The 20,978-nt window shown below is 40.8% G+C and overlaps 1 protein-coding gene across 4 annotated transcripts in view; it reads left to right on the top strand.

Annotated features, from left to right (window-relative positions):
- The window catches only part of LOC124619529 (protein mothers against dpp), a 170,227-nt gene that overhangs the window by 49,167 nt on the left and 100,082 nt on the right, over positions 1 to 20,978 (top strand). For all 4 annotated transcript variants that reach the window (XM_047145985.1, XM_047145982.1, XM_047145983.1 and 1 more), the window contains exons 4-6: positions 9,560 to 9,841; positions 15,012 to 15,142; positions 15,330 to 15,528. In XM_047145985.1, coding sequence (XP_047001941.1) covers positions 9,560 to 9,841; positions 15,012 to 15,142; positions 15,330 to 15,528 — 612 coding nt within the window. The remainder of the gene's footprint in view (positions 1 to 9,559; positions 9,842 to 15,011; positions 15,143 to 15,329; positions 15,529 to 20,978) is intronic.

The following is a 20,978-nucleotide window of genomic DNA, read 5'->3' as shown; positions in this document are numbered from 1 at the left end:
TGGAAGGTACCCACAGAAATGTGGAACCACAGACTTCAGTGCTGTGGCTAGCTGCACTAGATTTCTTGATTGAGAATCCATGGTGTGAACAGCCGATCGAGGTGGTCCCACAGATTCTTGATTGTGTTTAAATCCGAGGAGTGCGATAATCTCATCCTGGTGCTGCTTGAACCATGTAAGTACACTGTGAGCTGTGTGGCAAGTTGCAAAGTCCCGCTGGTAGATGCTACTGTGCTGGGGGAAAACAAACTGCATGTAGAGGTGGACATGGTTCTCATGCTTAGATACGTACTTGTGTTGATCTGTTGTCCTTTCCAGAATTACAAGATCACCTAGGAAATGTTATGAAAAGATTCACCAGACCATAACGCTCTCTCCTCTGGCATAGAACCTTCAGATGATTGTTGCAGGGTATTTACTTTCAGTCTGATAGGGCATTAAATGTGATTCTCTGAAAAGGCCACCTGTTGCCCGTCAGTGGATGTCCAGTTGTGGTATTGGCAAGCAAATTACTTCCTTCATCACTGATGAACAGCAGTCAGCCTGGGTGCATGAATCAGATGCCTGCTGCAGAGGCAGTAATGTTCACTGAATAGTTGTTGAGGAGTCACTGTTGGTAGCCCCTTGGTTCATCCGGGTGGTCAGTTGTTCAACAGTTGCATGTCTGTTTGTCCATAGATATCTCCGCAGCCGTCATTCACCTCTGTCATATGTGGCCGATGGTATACCACAGTTACCTTCATGCCAGTTTTGGATAGCGCCAATTTGCCATACATGGTGTACTTTAACCACAACGGCATGTGAATACTTTACATTATATGAGATATGGGTCCACTCATGGTCCGAAAGACAACGATCATGCCCTTTTGGACGCCAGATAGGTCCTTCCATTTCAGCAGTATGACAATGACTGCAGTGTTTTCTGCGGTCCCTGACAAGCTTTATGTACCCTCCACCGATGCTGCCATCTGCTATCTGTGAGTAGCTATTGCTTGTTGGCTTCGAATGTAGGCTATGGCCACATTAATGTGACTGAACTGTGTGTTTCATCATGGTAACCAGGAAAGGAGTTGTACATTTGGAGTCAGTCATGTGCTGGGAAAGGCAGTGTTCATTAGCATCAAGGTCATGAGCATTGGTGATGTTAGTGTAGAGAGAGGTGGCATTGACAGCTTTCATGGATCAACACATTCAGACTATTACTCATTACTACTCTGCTGTATAAAAAATACCCATCATTCCTCCTCTGACTCTTGACAGTTTATGTTTCCTTACCACCTATTGCCATGCTCATCACTGTAGATGCTACCTCTCTTTCCACAGCCGGCCGAAGTGGCCGTGCGGTTAAAGGCGCTGCAGTCTGGAACCGCAAGACCGCTACGGTCGCAGGTTCGAATCCTGCCTCGGGCATGGATGTTTGTGATGTCCTTAGGTTAGTTAGGTTTAACTAGTTCTAAGTTCTAGGGGACTAATGACCTCAGCAGTTGAGTCCCATAGTGCTCAGAGCCATTTGAATCTCTTTCCACAACATCCCCAATGGATGTGCCGCTATTGAACACTACTTTTCCCAATACCCAACTGCCTCCAAACCTACAACCTCATTCCTAATCCACTCACAATTACTTCTCCTTTGAAGGCATCACCTAAAGAAAAAAAAAAAATAAGTATGGCAGTGTGCACCCACATGGCACCTTCTACACTAATCTGTTCATAGGCCATCTGGAGGAATCTTTCCTAACTACCTGGGATCCCAAACCCCTCGCCTGGTTCATATTTGTCGATAATGTCTTCGTGATCTGGACTGAGGTTGAGGTCACCCCACCCACATTCCTCCAGAACCTCAACACCTCCCCCATTAACTTCACCTGGTCCTCCTCAACCCAACAATCCACCTTCCTTAATGAACTCCACCTCAAGGATGGCTACATCAGTACCTCTGTCCACACCAGACTTGCCAGCCACCAACAATATCTCAATGGCAGCTTTCACTCATACCAAGAAATTCCTTCCATGCAGTCTAGCCACCCACGGTCGTCACATGTGTAGTCATGAGCAGTCCCTCTCCAACTATGCCAAAGGTCTCACTTTGACCTTCAAAGCCTGGTATTACCCTCCCAACATTGTCCAGTAACACCATCCAGGAATGGGGCAACTGATTCACATTCTAAGCCAGGGTTCAGCTATCTCGCATCGCACCCTGTAGTGAGGAAAATCATACCCGCTACTATCTCGACCCCTCCCATGGTAGTATTCCAGACCTACACAGTATCTTTATCCATCCCTAAATAGAACCTGTTCCCATTCCCCTTCCTTATGGCTCATATTACTCCAATAGATGTAGATGAAGACTTCCATGTATCCTCCCTCTACGACCTACTCTAGTCCTGTTGTAGCCATATCCTATTCCGTGACAGGCAGGATTACCTGTGAAAGCAGTCATGTGATCTACAAACTAAGCTGAAATTGCTGTGCTACTGTCTGCATGGGCAAGATAACTAACAAGTTGTTTGTCCGCACGAATGGCCACCGCCAAACTGGCCAGAAAACAGCAGGACCACCCAGTTGCTGAACTTGCTGTCTGACACAATGTGCTTCACTTCAGTGACAATCTGCACCATATGGAACCTTCCTACCAGCACCAGCTTTTCTGAATTGTGTGGGAGGGAGCTCTCCCCACAATGTAACCTTCTTTCCCATGATGCTCCTGGCCTCTATGTTCTCCTGTCCCTGCCCTCCCCCTGTGAACCCCTTCTCCCTTCCCACTGCCACTCCTGCACTACGCACGTCTTCTATTCCACCATCTCACCTACAGTCTTTTCCCTTTATCTAGATCTCACCTCTCTCACAGCTTCCCCTGCCCCCCCCCCCCCCCCCCCCCCCCCCCCGCCCCGTGACTCTGTGACGGGTGCATTGTCATCCATAAAAATTCCACCGTTGTTTTGGAACAAGAAGCCCATGAATGGCTGCAGACAGTTTCCAAATAGCCGAACTTAACCATTTTCAGTCGATAATCAGTTCAGTTGGACCATAGGACCCAGTCCATTCCATGTAAAGACAGCCCACACCATTCTGGAGCCACCACCAGCTTGCACAGTACCTTGTTGACAACTTGGTCTGTGGATTCGTAGGGTCTGCACCACACTTAAACACTATCATCAGCTCTTACCAACAGGAATTGGAACTCATATGAATAGACCACAGTTTTCCAGTCATCTATGATCCAACCTATTTGGTCATGAGCCAGGAGAGGTGCTGCAGGCAATGTCGTGTTGTTAGCAAAGGCACTTAAGTTGGTCGTCTGCTGCCATAGCCCATTAAAGCCAAATTTCGCCGCACTTTCCTAATGGAAACATTCATCATAAGTCCCACATTGATTTCTGATGTTATTTGACACAGTGTTGCTCGTCTTTTAGCACTGACAACTTTATGTACACGCTGCTGCTCTCGTTCAGTAATTGAATGCCGCTGGCCACTGCTTTGTTCACGGTGAGAGGTAATGTCTGAAATTTGGTGTTCTCAGCATACTCATGACACTGTGGATCTCAGAATATTGAATACTGTAACAGTTTCCGAAATGGAATGTCCCATATGTATAGCTGTTAATTCCTGTTGTGTGTTCATAATCATTTCAGAAACTTTTCAGATGAATCACCTGCAATGACAGTTCCGTGAGTGCCTCTTTTATATCTTGTGTATGTGATACTGCTGCCACATGTATATGTTCACATCGCTATCACATGACTCTTATCATCTCTGTGTATAGCTGCTCTCTCCATTCAGGAGTTCAGTTCTCTTCTGACTCTACATTGGTGTTTGTAATAGACATGCATCAGTGCAAAGTGTCGTACATCATTTACTATCCTGCTTTTGAATTTGGACTTGATTCTGGTTATGGCGTGACATTGTTTGGTGGAGATGCCAAGTGCTTCAAAACATCTGCATCATCATAGGTCCAATTAGGAAACATAAAAGCTGTTATCTACATGGACAGAAACCAGAATACAAGCAGTACATTGCTCCCACGTTCTGTATATTCAGGAAACCAATGGATACCATAACATCAGTAAGTCAACTGCACATCTGGCATCCATCAGTGTTTTCTGGAGACACTGAAGAGAACCTTATAAAATGGCTGAAATACAAATACGACAGCTGGGATTACATGATGTATTCACCAAATGTATATTTTTACACAGACGGTGTAGCAATGGTTTGTGAACAACGAAGAGAAGCACATTCTCTTAGCAGAACAACAATTAGAAAACAGGGGTCAACATCATGGGGAAATGTCACACTCCTATATACAGAATGCCTTAATCCTATGCCACATTGTGAATCAGTTTGACAAAAGACTTATGACTGACTCCTGAAAGCAGCCCCTATGGTGGTTGTGGAAGACCACCAAAGACTCAACCCCTCTCATGCGCCAGGTAGTAAGAGAAGAGCTACAGCATTTTATGACTGGCCGAATTGTCAGACCAAGGCAAGAGATAACAACCCTGAATGTCAACCACATACATCAGGAGGCAGTAGAGAAAGATGAAGAAATTGTGTATTGATCCTTAACACATTTCACCACCAGCTGAATGTTCTACGAAGAACTGACTCAATCAACTTGGATTTATGCTGCAGCCATCAAGTGTCAGTCATGCATCCCACCAATGCAGGTACAACCAAGTCCTCCATTACGTAAAATACCCTACAGAAGAACAGACAATTAGAGGACAGAAGAAAACACATCAGTATGCTTCCACTCTGGCTGCCTTAGACACATTGTGTGCTACTGCAGGGAAAGAAGGTATGATTCCGGCGACTACTACATTGCCAGATGTCAACTGTCGCAACAGTTCTGTTCATGCCAGTCGACTCCAGACATCATAACTGACCTGTGGGACAAAGACTATCACTGTGCCCTGAATGAGTTTACTCCTCAACATGCTGTAGCCAATCACAGTCACCATACAGAGCTACCAGCTGCATGCCTAGCTCCCAAATTGAGAAGAAGCAAGTGAGGTGGCAATCTATGGAGATGAAACTGCCACATGTGAAAATTGTCCACAGGTGACAGTCATCAAGAGGTCAGGAAATCTCATTGATAACATCATCAGTGGCCAACCTGTACAGATGCTAATCAACTCAGTAGCTTCCATTGCCGTGCTGTCAACTGATGATTGTTGTCAGCTAAAGAAGACGTGTTCCGTTACACAAGTGTGTTGTACTGAAACTTGCAAATGCGAAATATGTCCAACCAACAGTAACATGTGTTACAAAAAGTGCTTGTATAGGGTGTTGCCAGATGAATGATAGATAATCTGGGAGGAATTGGAGAAACCAAAAGTAACATCATTGAAGCATGAGAGTATCCTCCTTCCTCTCCTGTGGCCCTTGTGAAGAAGAACAGCACATGGCATTTCAGCATCGACTATCTGTGACTGAACAGACTCATGAAAAGAGGTGTTTCTCCATTGCCCTGCATTGGTGACATCCTAAGCTGCTTGAGAGAAGAAAATTATTTCTCAACTATGGTCATGTGGATAGGCTACACACAAATCAAGGCTAACATGGTTGATCAGGAAAAGACTGCCTTCAATGCACCTGATGGCCTATCTGAATGTTGGACTATGTAACACTCCAGCCACGTGGGAGCGTATGATGGACAACCTGGTTGGACACATTAAATCAGGGATTCCAGCTTGTGTGTTCTCTGCTGAGTTGCAATGTGTTCCCTGTGCTGAGGGGCATTATTGTTCACTGTAAACAATCAAGTGAATAAGTGTGTGGCACAGGGAGTGTTTTCATCTGCCAACCACACCTTCCATGATCACCCACCTACCTCGTTCGGCCCGTTGCAGGTCTGGGGATTAGAATAGGCCCGAGGTATTCCTGCCTATCGTAAGAGGGGACTAACAGGAGTCTCACATATTTCGGCCTTTATGTGATGGTCCCCTGTAGGGTTTGACCTCCATTTTTCCCGAAGAGCAAGCCGATTGGGGAAGGGCGCCTTACATGGTGCATCGTTTCCATCATGCACTGAGACCTTCAGCATTCTTCATCATTGTGGCTTTGCGGTTCTGCTCATTCTCCATCTCTTGGGTGGGGACACATTCCAGGGTGCTTTCCTTGACATTGATCTTATCTTCGCAGAGATTCAACTACACCTTTCTGTTCAGATATAACATACATTTTGACAGTTGCTGTCTTATCCTGGTCAAATATTTCCCCTTAGGCAGAAATATTTGTTCAGGTGCAGACTCCTTTGAAATAAGATCCAATGCGCCTTCTGCACCCATTTCCCTGCCCCGTGGTACCACTCTGACTGTTACTGCTATTGAGAATTGCCATATGCACACTCATAGCACACAAGGGTGCCCATACCTGGGGCAGTGGGGGGTGGGGGTCACGGTCACCCCCAGCTCTCAGGGAAAGGAAAAAAAATATAGTGTAGTCAGGTGTTTTTCGTGCAAGAATGTGGTTTAAAGTTGGTATTGCGGAAGTTTTTAACAGCATGAGAACTGGAATATTCCAAAGTATTCAAAATATTCCATACTCCCAGGTCTCATGCCCTCTCCCACAAACTTTCGTATGGGTGCCCTTGTATCACAATCTATATCAGCCCTGTAACTGGCAGAACACTATCAAAGGGAGAGCTGCCTATGAAACAATGCATCATATACGTGCTGTTATGCAAACACTATTTGGCCTTTTACATTGACATGACTACCACTAACTTACCAGTTAGGAAGAATGATTATAGGCAGAGGGGTATATACTGGCAACACACAATATCCTGTTGCAGAACATGCTCTGCAACATGATAGTTATGACTCAGTACTATTTCACCACAAAACATGCCATCTGGATTCTTCCTCCAGACGGTTCCTCAGGGGGGGGGGGGGGGGGGGGGGACTGGGTGTCACAACGTGTCCTTGGTTCTTGTTACATGAATTTCTTTGATCTTAACATTTCCTCTCAGTATCTATTCTTTTCTTCACTAACCTTTTTTAATTTTCTATACAATTTATTTTCTGACCTGTCCATCCCTCCTTCCCACACCCACTCACCCACTAACCTCTGCCACATACAACACACTTAACTTTCAACTTATGCACAATATTTTGTTTTTTTGGTAATCTCTATCTTGCGTACTATGCTGTGTTCCACCTTCAAGCTCTCAGGTTTTCAAATCTTGTCCATTGCAGTCCCCAACAATTAGTCTTTCCTTCTCATCCAGTCCAGAAGTCTCCCCTGATCTGGGGTCCTGGGCAACTTTTCCAAACATATCCCATTTTGTAATCTGTACTGGTCCTTTTCCTTCAGCTCCTTCCTTCCCCTTCAACCCTTCTGCCAGAACAAGTAGGCACTGACTCAGAAAGCTTGAAATTTCAATACCTTTATACATGTTTTCTCGCACCGCTGCTTGGTGAGTAGATTTTTTACCTATCCAGTTACGTTATATCGCTCTGTCTTTTTAAAAATCTACAAATCCTATAAATTTAAGTTTGCCTTTCTTCAGTCTATCTTTTTAAAATGAGTAGGGGTAAAGTTTGATCTAGTCCTCATACTTGTCAGTATCTGTGTTTAGTTTTGTTATCATCGCAATCTTCAGTTTTAACATAATTGTTTCTCCCACAATCACTCATCACATCACTCATATTATCTGCATCCACTTCCTCTTCCCTTTCCATAGCATTGTCTTCAAGTTTGTTTCCTTTGTATAGTCCATCTGTATATCCCTTCCACCTTTCAGCCTGTTGTTCATTGTTTACTACTTGGTTGCCATCTGAACTGTTAATATTCATTAAGCTATTTCTCTTTTCTCCAAAGGTTTCCTTAATTTTCCTGTATTATGTGGCATCTGTCATTCCAGTTGTTATGCATGTTCCTGCAGCACTGCGTTTCTCCTCTAACCATTTCTGATTTGCCATTTTGCACATTCCATCAGTTTTATTTTTTAAGCATATGTTTCCATTGAAGGTTTAGTCAATTGTGGAAATATGCTCAGATAGTTTAAAAGGTGTAAGGTAACTGCTTGCGAAAAACAAAAAGGTTTACTTTCAGTCCTAGTCTGCCACAAATTTTAAATTGTAATAATATATTCAGGTTGTCGACTAATTGAGAGTTCTAACCGTGAGTTGGGTTGGGCACAAATAAGTAAGTGATGATTACACCAAGCTAAAGAAAAATTTTTACAACAAAAGTAAATAGAGGTTATGAGTTGATCATAAACAAAATTAAGACTAGGGCACTGTTGTTGAACTACTGGTAAATCAGGGGTGCCATGGGAGTTAGATTATGAAATTAGACAATGTAAGTTATAGACAAGTTCCGATATTTGAGCAGCAAAATAACTGATGATATCCCACCTAGAGAGGATGTAATATGTAAACTGGCAACAGTAAGAAAAAGTTTATAAAAAAGAGAAATATTTGTAAACTAATATAACTTTCTGCTTCCGGAAGTTTCTAAAGAAACAATTTTTCTGTAGTGCATCCAGGGTACAAGTGCGACTGGATGCCAAATAATTTAAACTTTTATAGAATAGAGGTTTTTTTAATTGTGGTGCTACAGAAGAATGCTGAAGATAAGATGGGTAGTTCAAATGGCTAAAGTGGTGATAATTAATCGAATTGGAGAGAGAAGAAATTTATGACACTAGCTGACTAAAAGAAGGAACTAGTTGATAGGTTGCATTGTGAGGGATCATTCTACAACACCATAGATTTTATTGTGCCCAACTTATTTACAATTAAACCACAGAAAATAGTTGCTGCTGACTCTGATGGAAATAAACAAAACAAAATGCCTGGGGGGTGGGGGGGGGGGGGGGTGGGGGGGGGGGGGGGGGGAATGCCTCATGATAAATACAGTATTTTGGATTTTTGTAGAATGACTCATATGTCAGTGTTGTAGAACACTGTTCGTGGGTTTGACTGGGAAACATTTAGGTGTGAACTACACTCCCAGTGCAAGCATTTACCATTAAGTTTTTCACTGAAAATACAATGGTCAGTGTGAACAGTGAGGAGGGAAGACAGTTCTCAATTAGACAGGCAGGCAAATCTATGCAGTAACCAAACATCATCAATAGTTAGTTGAAATCACATTCTTGGAGAAAAACATGTAGCACAGGGTTGTCAATAGGTACACCAGAGAGCTTGCCACAAACATCGGCCAGTTGACAAGTGAGGCCGTACAGTCCACAGAACCCTTTCTTCTCTCGTGGGAGTTTTGCCGTGTGAGGTGGGGCTACTGTATGTATCCTTCCACACACTGTGCATAGCGACCTTGCCTGACATATGCGTAGCTATATCTGTTGATCTTTTGATACATTAGAGAAACAGTTGGCAGCTTCAAATGGATGTAGGTTGAGCTAGTTGTTCAGAGGTGAAGAGGCTTGTATAGAGTAGACTAGTATGGAAAGCTGCTTAAAATTAATCGTCAACAATACCCATCTTCTTTGTCAAATTATTTACCTTATTAGTGCTTGCTTGCTTTATTGCTAGTACTGTGGTATGAAGTGTAACAAATTATAAGCGTTGTATATATTTCTGTGTTGTAGTGCTACCTCCAGTTCTGGTGCCTCGCCATAGTGAGTATGCACCTGGTCACTCACTCCTGCCATTCCAGCAGTTGCCAGAACCAGCAATGCCGCACAATGTGTCATATTCAGCTGGAGGTGGTTTCACAAATGGCGGTGCTGGCGGTGGAGGAGGTGGTGGAGGTGGTGGTGGTCCATCTTCACACCTTAGTCCTGGACCAACTTCTCCACTGAGCAGTGTGCCTAGTCCAGGCAGTACTAGTTCAAATCCACAAAGTCCATATGGAAGCAATGGATTGCCAGGTATGGAAACATTTTGTGCAATTTTTAAGTCAATTTTAGACTGCATATTGTGCCAGTTTATTTTCAGGAATGCTTTATAATATAGTATAACAATTTATTTTAAAGTGCATGCTAAATGATTTCTGAATCATGACTCCTGGTGAACTTGAAAACTTGACTGTGTTGCTATTTGATTTTTATGACAAGTCACAATGCAACCCTGTAACACAAAATTATAAGACTTACCAGTTATTGGATATTCAGCATCCAAGCAGAGAAATGAAAGAGCTGGTCTTCTACAACTGACTAGCCCTTTGTTGGCCTCAGAACATTCCCCACATGAAATTTACCTTAGCTGTGAGAATATTTGAAGTTAAAATCTCATCAAATCTGGTGAATCTGTTGTGTAGGGTGCATGTTACAATAATTCACACCTCATGTCTCTCATTTTCTCATTTCCAATGCCTTCTGCATTCTTTCTTTCACTCCACACATTTCCTAATGTCTTTTTCATTCATTTAATGCAAAACAGTTTTAATATTCACCAGTCATTGTTTTGCTGTAATTAAGATAATTTGTAAGATAAATCACTTTTTCATCTCGGAGAACTCTGATCATATTCTTTATAGCTGATCAAATGCAGGATCATTGCTTTGATTGATATTTTGTTTCTAGTATAAAGTGGTGGCCCTTTTCTCATTAACAATGATAGATCAGCATATGAAATAAGCTGGATTCTTTTTTAAATTGCTCCAACCTCCATTTTTTCTGTGTTTCTGATTGGCATTCAACAAATGTATGACATATCTTGCTAAACCCTACTCCACCTGATGTGTATGGTACTGGCTATTTCACACTCCTGTAATCAGTGATAATCCAGTATTGTAATGAAAAGTCTCAGGAGAAACACAAGTACTGGAGGCAGTACAGATAATAACATACAAAATAGTTGGGGTGTCAATCCAGTATTTTAATGAAAAGTCTCAGGAGAAACACAAGTACTGGAGGCAGTACAGATAATAACATACCAAATAGTTGGGGTGTCAAGTGGTCAATTGGTACATGAACAAGACTGAAAACATTGCTAAGCTTTTGGGCAGCATCTTCCATTAGAGTTTACTAATACAGAACAAAGTTTCATATACATGCACAGCTACATTGTCCTAGCCGACTACATAGGAACCCCATTGCAGCTTGACACAGAATCAAGCTGCAGTTCTGGCACAGTGTAGTGTGTAGTGTGTGTATGTGTGTGTATGTGTTCTCTCTCAATGTTTCCCTTCCTCATTACAGTTTTTAGTTGTTCTTCAGGAAAAGCACTTCCATGTTGAATTCAATTTCCAATTTTGCTACGGTTGAAAACAGGAAGAGACTCCTTATAAACCTCCACAAATTTTGAATTAACCACCACTGCAAAAACTGAGAAGGATGTTCTAGTTTGTGCAATTCTCTGAAACACTGTTTCAGTAAACCATTTAAGCAGAAAAGTTCTGCACATCAACTTGGCTTCTGACTTTCATATCAAAATAAAAATTTCATTCATATCAGTGCCTTCTTTTTGTTGGAGTGAGAATGTTTCTCTTTGCCCTTGTATGCCCAATACTTCTATCTTCTGTTAATAAACCTGAGGCAACATTCATGTTCCTGAGCAGAACCCTATTACAACCTTCGTTGGTGCCCTTTTCACTTTGTTGACAGTACTCAGTCAGTATCATCACTTAAAGTCATATAATCATGGTGGTACTTTGCAGGTGTGGTCATCTGTTCACTCAGTATGCTTTGTGTGTTGTCTTGTGGGAGGAAGTGCTTCTGTATGGATGTACTATAAAAACTTGCATCTCTACTTCTCTCTCAACATTTCTTATTGGAAGCACTTACTGTACAAAGTGCTGTAGGACACTTTTTCTTTTTATGTTCCAAAATTTGCTGTACTCCAGATACAGCTCTTAACCATCTTTTTCCTCAAGTCAGTATTGTTGTTCAAACCAAGCATCTTTCCTTTATTCATGATCATTACTTTTGTTTGTATAGTTCTTTGTTTTATGTTTCTGCTTCTTCTATCTCCGTTCTTCTTACTTACTAAATATTTGTAAGATCCTGTTTGTTTTTATTTCATGAAACACTTGAGTATTTCTGTATTTTTTGATGTAGTTTCCATTTTGAACTCATTTCTTCATACTGTATCCAAGACACTTTGGAGATTGCTTTCACCTGGAACTATTACAACTACATCATCCACAAACCTAAGCATCTGTTTTCTTTCTCCATTTATTCTGATACCTGTACAGTATTCTTTGCACTTTTGCATGTTCTGTGTAGATGTTGAGTATGGATGGGGCAGATTGCATCCTTTGCTTAGTGACTTTGAGAATTGCAGCTTCTTTTTGTGTAATTTTTAGTATTTAACATCGCTGTTTGTTCTTTGTATAGTTATTTAAATATTATACTGACTCTGTTGTCTAGTTCAAGGTGTATACGACCTGGGACAACCAGGAGATCCGGGAAAAACGCGGGAATTTTTCCATCCAGTAGAAAACCAGGAAAAACCCGGAAACTGTTTAGAATTCTGCAAATTTTTCATTGTTTTAGTTTTCAGTTAAATTTTTGTGATTTTGACTGGTAAGAACCAATACTCTAACAAATGATATTATTGTATCCCACTACTGCAGAATGATACTGCAGCAACAAAACATGAACAGGAGGAAAAAAACCGAAAATAAAACTTAAGTTGCAAAGGAAATGTGCCATATACAACAACAAAACAGTGCTCATACAAGCGCCTGCCAACAGTAAAGTGTGTCAAAGGCTTTAGGAACACTATGCAATGCTTTATAACAACAAATTGCCTCCGATGAGTGTGACGTGACAACTGTTTAAATTACATTTGTTTGAGCAGTTGCGGGTGGGCTCTTGCGCATGCGCATTTGAGTCGCGTGTGAGTAGTACCTTCTCCCGCTTCTTACGGAAGTGTGGCTGGGCGCCACTATTTAATATTGCCCTGGTTCGGAAATATCGCAGATCCGGGGCTGATGCACAGAGCAGTCAGAGTTGTGGTGGGGAGATGGGTCTCCACGTGACCTGTGTTTACGTTCAGTGATTTTGTTGTTTCCTCTTCATTTATTGCTCTCACGTTAAATGATAACAAAACGGATTTTTGTGGCCGGGAGCTATCAAATGAATTAAAATACGTTCGCATAATTATGGCAGGCTAATATATGTTAATAGTTTCAGATTTTATTTCCACCCTTGACAGTCAAGCATTAATCGCCTTACAGAACAATGAAGCTATTTTTGCTGGTTTGCTAAAGAGATTTGGCTTTTATTAATCCTTTCTACTGAGGCAGTCAATTTATTTGAAACCAAGAGTTTAATTTCACACTATTGGCTAGTTTCAACTGTTCGCTGCATTTCAAGTGCATGTATGGCATTATGCTATAATAAAGAACCAAACATGAGTACTGGTACTCCAAGAAAATTTAAATACGGATGTGCATTTTTAGCCGAATTATGCACTTTGGTATGGTTCGCGAAACCCCGACGCCCTTGAAGTATGATATGACGTCTTGTTTCTTTTATGATATAATGTAAGATCTCTTAATGTTTTACACGTACAAACACATGGGCTTCCTGCGTCATCATAGCTGCGCAAGTGCGGTGACGCCAGTTATCTGGTGCTTTCTTGCAACTGCTGAAACGAACCTATTTCTAATAGGTCGCGGGTGGTTTGAAAAGCATTATATTCAAAGCAGATTTCCTTTTACGTAAGATGAATTATGTGCGAGAATGTATGATGAATTTCTTAAATCACAAAGCGTTTGACTCTCATTTAAAAATCAACTCTTTGAGGACGACCATTTTGAAGTATTTCGAGTCCAGAAAGTGAGACATTCGCGTCGTTATTAAAAATTTTACTGGCACATTTGTGTGTGTATCTTAAAGTGCAACGCACACAAAAAGATCAATATTATATGTGGAAGCTTAGCTTCTCTTCAAACTTATTAATCTTAGAGACCAATATTATATGTGAATGCTAAGTATATTAATTTAAGCCATTAACTTTTCTTATTTGTGTATTCGCGCTACGTAAGTGATATTGCTATTGGCTGACTACATCACGTGTCCTATTGCTGTCATTGCTTGGCGAGATCACGTGAATGAGCTATGACGCTTACAAAAGTGCATCGCAATTTCAATTTCAATGCTTCGGAAAGTGACATGCATTATTTGGTGGAATTCAAATTTATACCTTTGTAATACGAAAATATGCAGCGTACATGTTGCTGCACATCAAAGGTCTTTCAAAACGTGTTTTTCCCCCTGAGTTTCGTTTTCTAAAGTGCCGGGCAATTCTACGTCAGAATATAAAACCATAAACATTCAAAGGATTGATGATTTTTACAGTGCCGAGGAAGAGTATACTGTCACTTAACACGGAAAAAATTGTATTTTCATCTGGGAGAAAGTGTATTTTTAACCGGTAAATCAGGGAAAAATCCGGGAACTTTTTTTGCTTGTCCACGTATACACCCTGTAATCTGATCATTCCTAGGATTCCCGTTAGTTGGTTCCAGCTGACAGTGTTTTGAATACTTTCCTGATGTCTATAAAAGCTATGCAAATGTTTCTGTACACTCTTAAAATTTCTTCAGTTACATTGCGAACAGTAGAATAGCTTTACCAGTGCCTCCATTTTCTTGGAAGCCAAATTGATTGTTGGCTTCATTGACACCAATTTTCAGTATTGCAGATTACATTTAGTGATAGGTGTGGTGTTAATCCTTACTGTGGAATGAACCTGTTGTCATTGTATGTACCTTTGTGATTATATAATATATACGGAGATGTACTATAGAAGCACACAAAACTGTTGGAATGTATGCAGTTTGTTAATTTGCATGAGCTACTTCCATTGTGGTTTGTTACAAAGAATGTCACGCAGAGCCTAAGAAAACAAAATTGGTGCACAATCTATAGAAATGAATTGTGCAAAGAAAAACTAAAAGTGTGTGGGAAAATTAATAGTAAAAAAATGGTTAAGTTAATGCAATTAACATAGAATATACTAATGTAATTAAAGAGTTATAAGATGAATTTTCATGAATTAATAATTTTGTACTGTTTGAAGATTGTTGCCTATAACTATGGCACACCTATCTTTGTAATTTGACTGATGTGTGTTACATATGAGCAGAAACACCACCACCTGCATATAGCCCACCTGAAGAAACACAGCAGGGTACAGGCACTGCTCTCCCAGATCCTTCTGCTATGGATACATCAAGCAACTTAAATATGTCAGAAGTTGCACCAGTCGCTTACCAGGTACCTTTTCCCATTGTTGGTTTTTTAACATGTTAACTGAAATAAATGATAATATGCTCAGATTTGATTTGGAATTTCTCATCCTATCCAGTACTTTACTGTTGCTTTAATGGTGATTATGCTTATTTTTTAATCTGCTGTTTAAAAGAAGAGCGGTTAATTTTATGGTTGCACCTTTTCTCCCCAGGAGCCAACTTTCTGGGCAAGCATTGCTTACTATGAACTGAATAGCAGAGTCGGAGAAATCTTCCATTGTCAGAGCAATGTAATCATTGTGGATGGTTTCACAAACCCCAGTAACAATTCTGATAGATTCTGTCTGGGACAGTTGTCAAATGTCAACCGTAATTCTACAATAGAAAATACTCGAAGACATATAGGAAAAGGTAAGCTTCTTTAATATGAGTTGTATTATCATAGTATTGGTACACACAATTTTCTTCCTGTATTCTATTTAGCACTTATTTATGGCATATATCCTTGTTTATTGTCAATGGGATTGTTAATGGCAATAAGTTAATTTCCATTTATTTTAGACAACTGTGAGGAGATCAGCAATAGATTTTCAAACTTGTGGGACATATCAAAATTCAGTGGCTGTAAACAATAATGAGGACACTGAGGATGATAATTGAGCAAAGACAGTTATTGTATCTATTTTTAAAAAGGGTAACATGATGCTCTTTGAGAACTACAGAGGATTAACATTACTGTGCTATTGCATGAAGGTTTACGAAAAGATAATTCTACAGAAAATAAGAAGTAAGATAGAATGACAATTAAAAATTAGAATGGTTTAGAACAGTTAGAAAGCTTCGACAAGGAAGCATGATTTCTCCAGTGCTCTCAAATAAAGTTAAGCACAACATCATTAAGTAAGTTCATCAAGGATCAACAACAGATGATATGAAAATTATGCAAATGATGTGATGATATGGGAAGACAGTGAGCTAAAAATGGAAGAACCAAATACTTGACAGATAATGGAAGAAGCAGACTTAGAAACAAGTTTAACAAAAAGTCAGCAAGGAAAATGAAAAATCAAAGACATTGAAGTGTCCCTTACGGGACACTGAGAAAACGGTGATCAAGTTTTAACAATTTTTTGACAAAGAAATACATCTGCTTCAGCAATAAGAAAAAAGGCACAAAATACAGTTTCTTACTAGGTAGTGGTACAGAGGCTTGACGGAGCTGCTATCTAAAATTTCTCGACTGTTTCTAATAGGTAGTAACATTGTTAAGAGCTTCGTAGGAAAATAAGGTTGCAGAGAAATAAGCACCCAGAACGCTGTGCTGTCTAACACAGGTACAAAAAGTCTGTCCTTAACACAGTCCAAGTCCACAAAGGAAACAACAATGAAAGCTGAGAACAGCGGCATCAGTCCCTACGATTTTGAATGTTCTAAGATGCTGAGGCGAGCAGCACTCACCCATAGTCCAGGAGAGGCTCTTGAAAGTGGTAGAACTGCTGGTGTAGTCCATGAGCTGGTCTTTGTAGCTGCTGGTGATGGAATACTCGTGATACGATTCTCTTCTGATGCATTGTGCAGTCATGAATAGGTCCTTTGGAAGTGGTGGTCTCTGCCAGCACTGGTGCTGCTGCCTGGTGTCAGGTCGTGACTATGACATGGGAGCTCATGACGCTGAGGCTTGCAAGGGCCATGTAGACTGCATAAGTGCCCAAGGTACCTGAGTGGCTGCAGCTTCCTTGTGCATGTTGTTGTTGTGGTCCTCAGTCCTGAGACTGGTTTGATGCAGCTCTCCATGCCACTCTATCCTGTGCAAGCTGCTTCATCTCCCAGTACCTACTGCAACTTACATCCTTCTGAATCTGCTTAGTGTATTCATCTCTTGGTCTCCCTCTACGATTTTTACCCTCCACGCTGCCCTCCAATACTAAATTGGTGATCCCTTGATGCCTCAGAACATGTCCTACCAACTGATCCCTTCTTCTGGTCAAGTTGTGCCACAAACTCCTCTTCTTCCCAATCCTATTCAATACTTCCTCATTAGTTATGTGATCTACCCATCTAATCTTCAGCATTCTTCTGTAGCACCACATTTCGAAAGCTTCTATTCTCTTCTTGTCTAAACTATTTTTTGTCCATGTTTCACTTCCATAGAGGGCTTCATTCCATACAGATACTTTCAGAAACGACTTCCTGACACTTAAATCTACACGGAATGTTAACAAATTTCTCTTCTTCAGAAACGCTTTCCTTGCCATTGCCAGTCCACATTTTATATCTCCTCTACTTCGACCACCATCAGTTATTTTGCTCCCCAAATAGCAAAACTCCTTTACTATTTTAAGTGTCTCATTTCCTAATCTAATTCCCTCAGCATCACCCGACTTAATTCGACTACGTTCCATTATCCTTGTTTTGTTTTTGTTGCTGTTCATCTTATATCCTCCTTTCAAGACACTATCCATTCCGTTCAACTGCTCTTCCAAGTCCTTTGCTCTCTCTGACAGAATTACAATGTCATCGGCGAACCTCAAAGTTTTTATTTCTTCTCCATGGATTTTAATTCTTACTCCAAATTTTTCTTATGTTTTCTTTACTGCTTGCTTAACATACAGATTGTATAACATCGGGGATAGGCTACAACCTTGTCTTACTCCCTTCCCAACCACTGCTTCCCTTTCATGTCCCTCGACTCTTATAACTGCCATCTGGTTTCTGTACAAATTGTAATTAGCCTTTCGCTCCCTGTATTTTACCCCTGCCACTTTTAGAATTTGAAAGAGAGTATTCCAGTCAACATTGTCAAAAGCTTTCTCTAAGTCTACAAATGCTAGAAACATATGTTTGCCTTTCCTTAATATTTCTTCTAAGGTAAGTCGTAAGGTCAGTATTGCCTCACGTGTTCCAGTATTTCTATGGAATCCAAACTGATCTTCCCCGAGGTCGGCTTCTACTAGTTTTTCCATTCGCCTGTAAAAAATTCGTGTTAGTATTTTGCAGCTGTGGCTTATTAAACTGATTGTTCGGTGATTTTCACATCTGTCAACACCTGCTTTCTTTGGGATTGGAATTATTATATTCTTCTTGAAGTCTGAGGGTATTTCGTCTGTTTCATACAACTTGCTCACCAGATGGTAGAGTTTCGTCAGGACTGGCTCTCCCAAGGCCGTCAGTAGTTCCAATGGAATGTTGTCTACTCCGGGGGCCTTGTTTCGACTCAGGTCTTCAGTGCTCTGTCAAACTCTTCATGCAGTATCGTATCTCCCATTTCATCTTCATCTACATCCTCTTCCATTTCCATAATACTGTCCTCAAGTACATCGCCCTTGTATAGACCCTCTATATACTCCTTCCACCTTTCTGCATTCCCTTCTTTGCTTATAACTGGGTTTCCATCTGAGCTCTTGATGTTCATACAAGTGGTTCTCTTATCTCCAAAGGTCTCTTTAATTTTCCTGTAGGCAGTATCTATCCTACCCCTCGTGAGATAAGCCTCTACATCCTTACATTTGTGCTCTAGCCATCCCTGCTTAGCCATTTTGCACTTCCTGTCGATCTCATTTTTGAGATGTTTGTATTTCTTTTTGCCTGCTTCATTTACTGCATTTTTATATTTTCTCCTTTCATCATTTAAATTCAATATTTCTTTTGTTACCCAAGGATTTCTACTGACCCTCGTCTTTTTACCTACTCGATCCTCTGCTGCCTTCACTACTTAATCCCTCAAAGCTACCCATTCTTCTTCTACTGTATTTCTTTCCCCCACTCCTGTCAGTTGTTCCCTTATGCTATCCCTGAAACTCTGTACAACCTCTGGTTCTTTCAGTTTATCCAGGTCCCATCTCCTTAAATTCCCACCTTTTTGCAGTTTCTTCAGTTTTCATCTACAGGTCATAACCAATAGATTGTGGTCAGAGTCCACATCTGCCCCTGGAAATGTCTTACAATTTAAAACCTGGTTCCTAAATCTCTGTCTTACCATTATATAATCTATCTGATACCTTTTAGTATCTCCAGGGTTCTTCCATGTATACAACCTTCTTTCATTATTCTTAAACCAAGTGTTAGCTATGATTAAGTTGTGCTCTGTGCAAAATTCTACCAGGCGGCTTCCTCTTTCATTTCTTAGCCCCAATCCATATTCACCTACTATGTTTCCGTCTCTCCCTTTTCCTACACTCAAATTCCAGTCACCCATGACTATTAAATTTTCATCTCCCTTCACTATCTGAATAATTTCTTCTATTTCATCATACATTTCTTCAATTTCTTCGTCATCTGCAGAGCTAGTTGGCATATAAACTTGTACTACTGCAGTAGGTGTGGGCTTCGTATCTATCTTGGCCACAATAATGCATTCACTACGCTGTTTGTAGTATCTTACCCACATTCCTATTTTCCTATTCATTATTAAACCTACTCCTGCATTACCCCTATTTGATTTTGTGTTTATAACCCTGTAGTCACCTGACCAGAAGTTTTGTTCCTCCTGCCACCGAACTTCACTAATTCCCACTATATCTAACTTTAACCTATCCATTTCCCTTTTTAAATTTTCTAACCTGCCTGCCCGATTAAGGGATCTGACATTCCACGCTCTGATCCGTAGAACGCCAGATTTCTTTCTCCTGATAATGAGATCCTCTTGAGTAGTCCCCGCCTGGAGATCCGAATGGGGGACTATTTTACCTCCGGAATATTTTACTCAAGAGGACGCCATCATCATTTAATCATACAGTAAAGCTGCATGCCCTCGGGAAAAATTAGGGCCATAGTTTCCCCTTGCTTACAGCTGTTCGCAGTACCAGCACAGCAAGGCTGTTTTGGCTATTGTTACAAGGCCAGATCAGTCAATCATCCAGACTGTTGCCCTTGCAACTACTGAAAAGGCTGCTGCCCCTCTTCAGGAACCATACGTTTGTCTGGCCTCCTTTTTCATAGATCTTCGATATGGCAGATATAAGTTATAATGGAAACCTGTCTAGGAGGTAGGCTAACTAGGAAAGGAAACATCAAGGAAGAAACTTCGAAGAGGATAGAAAATTGCTCACAATTTCATTATTGTGTATCGGACATAATTTGGTTTTGGAAAATACCTGCTGAAGCAAAGATCATGATGTACCACTCATATTGTCTACTGATGAGTTAATCTTCCATTTTTCTTGTGTGCCCTTTAGTATGTAATTGCACAGCTGTTGGACCCAGACAAATAAAGATCCGAATACAAGTGACAGGGACTGAATAGGATAGAAGTGACAGGTATGCACTTTCTTTGAGGATCCTCGGTAACACTAGGTATTAAAGGAAACAATACAAAACACTCTTCAGATCAGTCCCCTAAAAGAACTTAGGGAGATAGATAGGGTGAAATGGCTTGACCACTTGAAAAGATTGAGAAGCAAAAGACTACCAAGCTGTGGAATGGACAGAATCTGGAAGAAGACCAGTTCAAAGGCCATGAGTAAGATGAAGCGACAAGGTGAAGGCTGATGTGAATTGGTGAGGACAGCAGTGTGAGAAAATCCTGGAGGATAGTCTCTGGGAGACAAGATTGGAAAAGGCTTTGTGAATGAGTTGCATAAGCAGAAATGTTTATGGAGGAGAAGAAGAAGAGTAATGGATTTTCCTAAGTTCTTCATAGTCTAATTCTGTACTTATCAATGTAGGTGACAAATATTGACTTTTCACATATGTTGTGGGCTCAGGAGGCCTGTCAGCATTGTGATGAAATGTTTTCTGTGAACTTGTGATTGCATTATGTTTAGCTGTAAATCAATCTTCCATTTTTCTCATATGCCCTTTAGTATGTAATTGCACAGCTGAAGAATGTAATTTTTACAAGTGTTGCAAAGACACCCTCAGTA

This window comes from Schistocerca americana, chromosome 6, assembly GCF_021461395.2.
Source record: "Schistocerca americana isolate TAMUIC-IGC-003095 chromosome 6, iqSchAmer2.1, whole genome shotgun sequence".
Lineage (NCBI taxonomy): Eukaryota > Metazoa > Arthropoda > Insecta > Orthoptera > Acrididae > Schistocerca > Schistocerca americana.
This window is presented reverse-complemented; position numbering and strand designations above follow the sequence as displayed.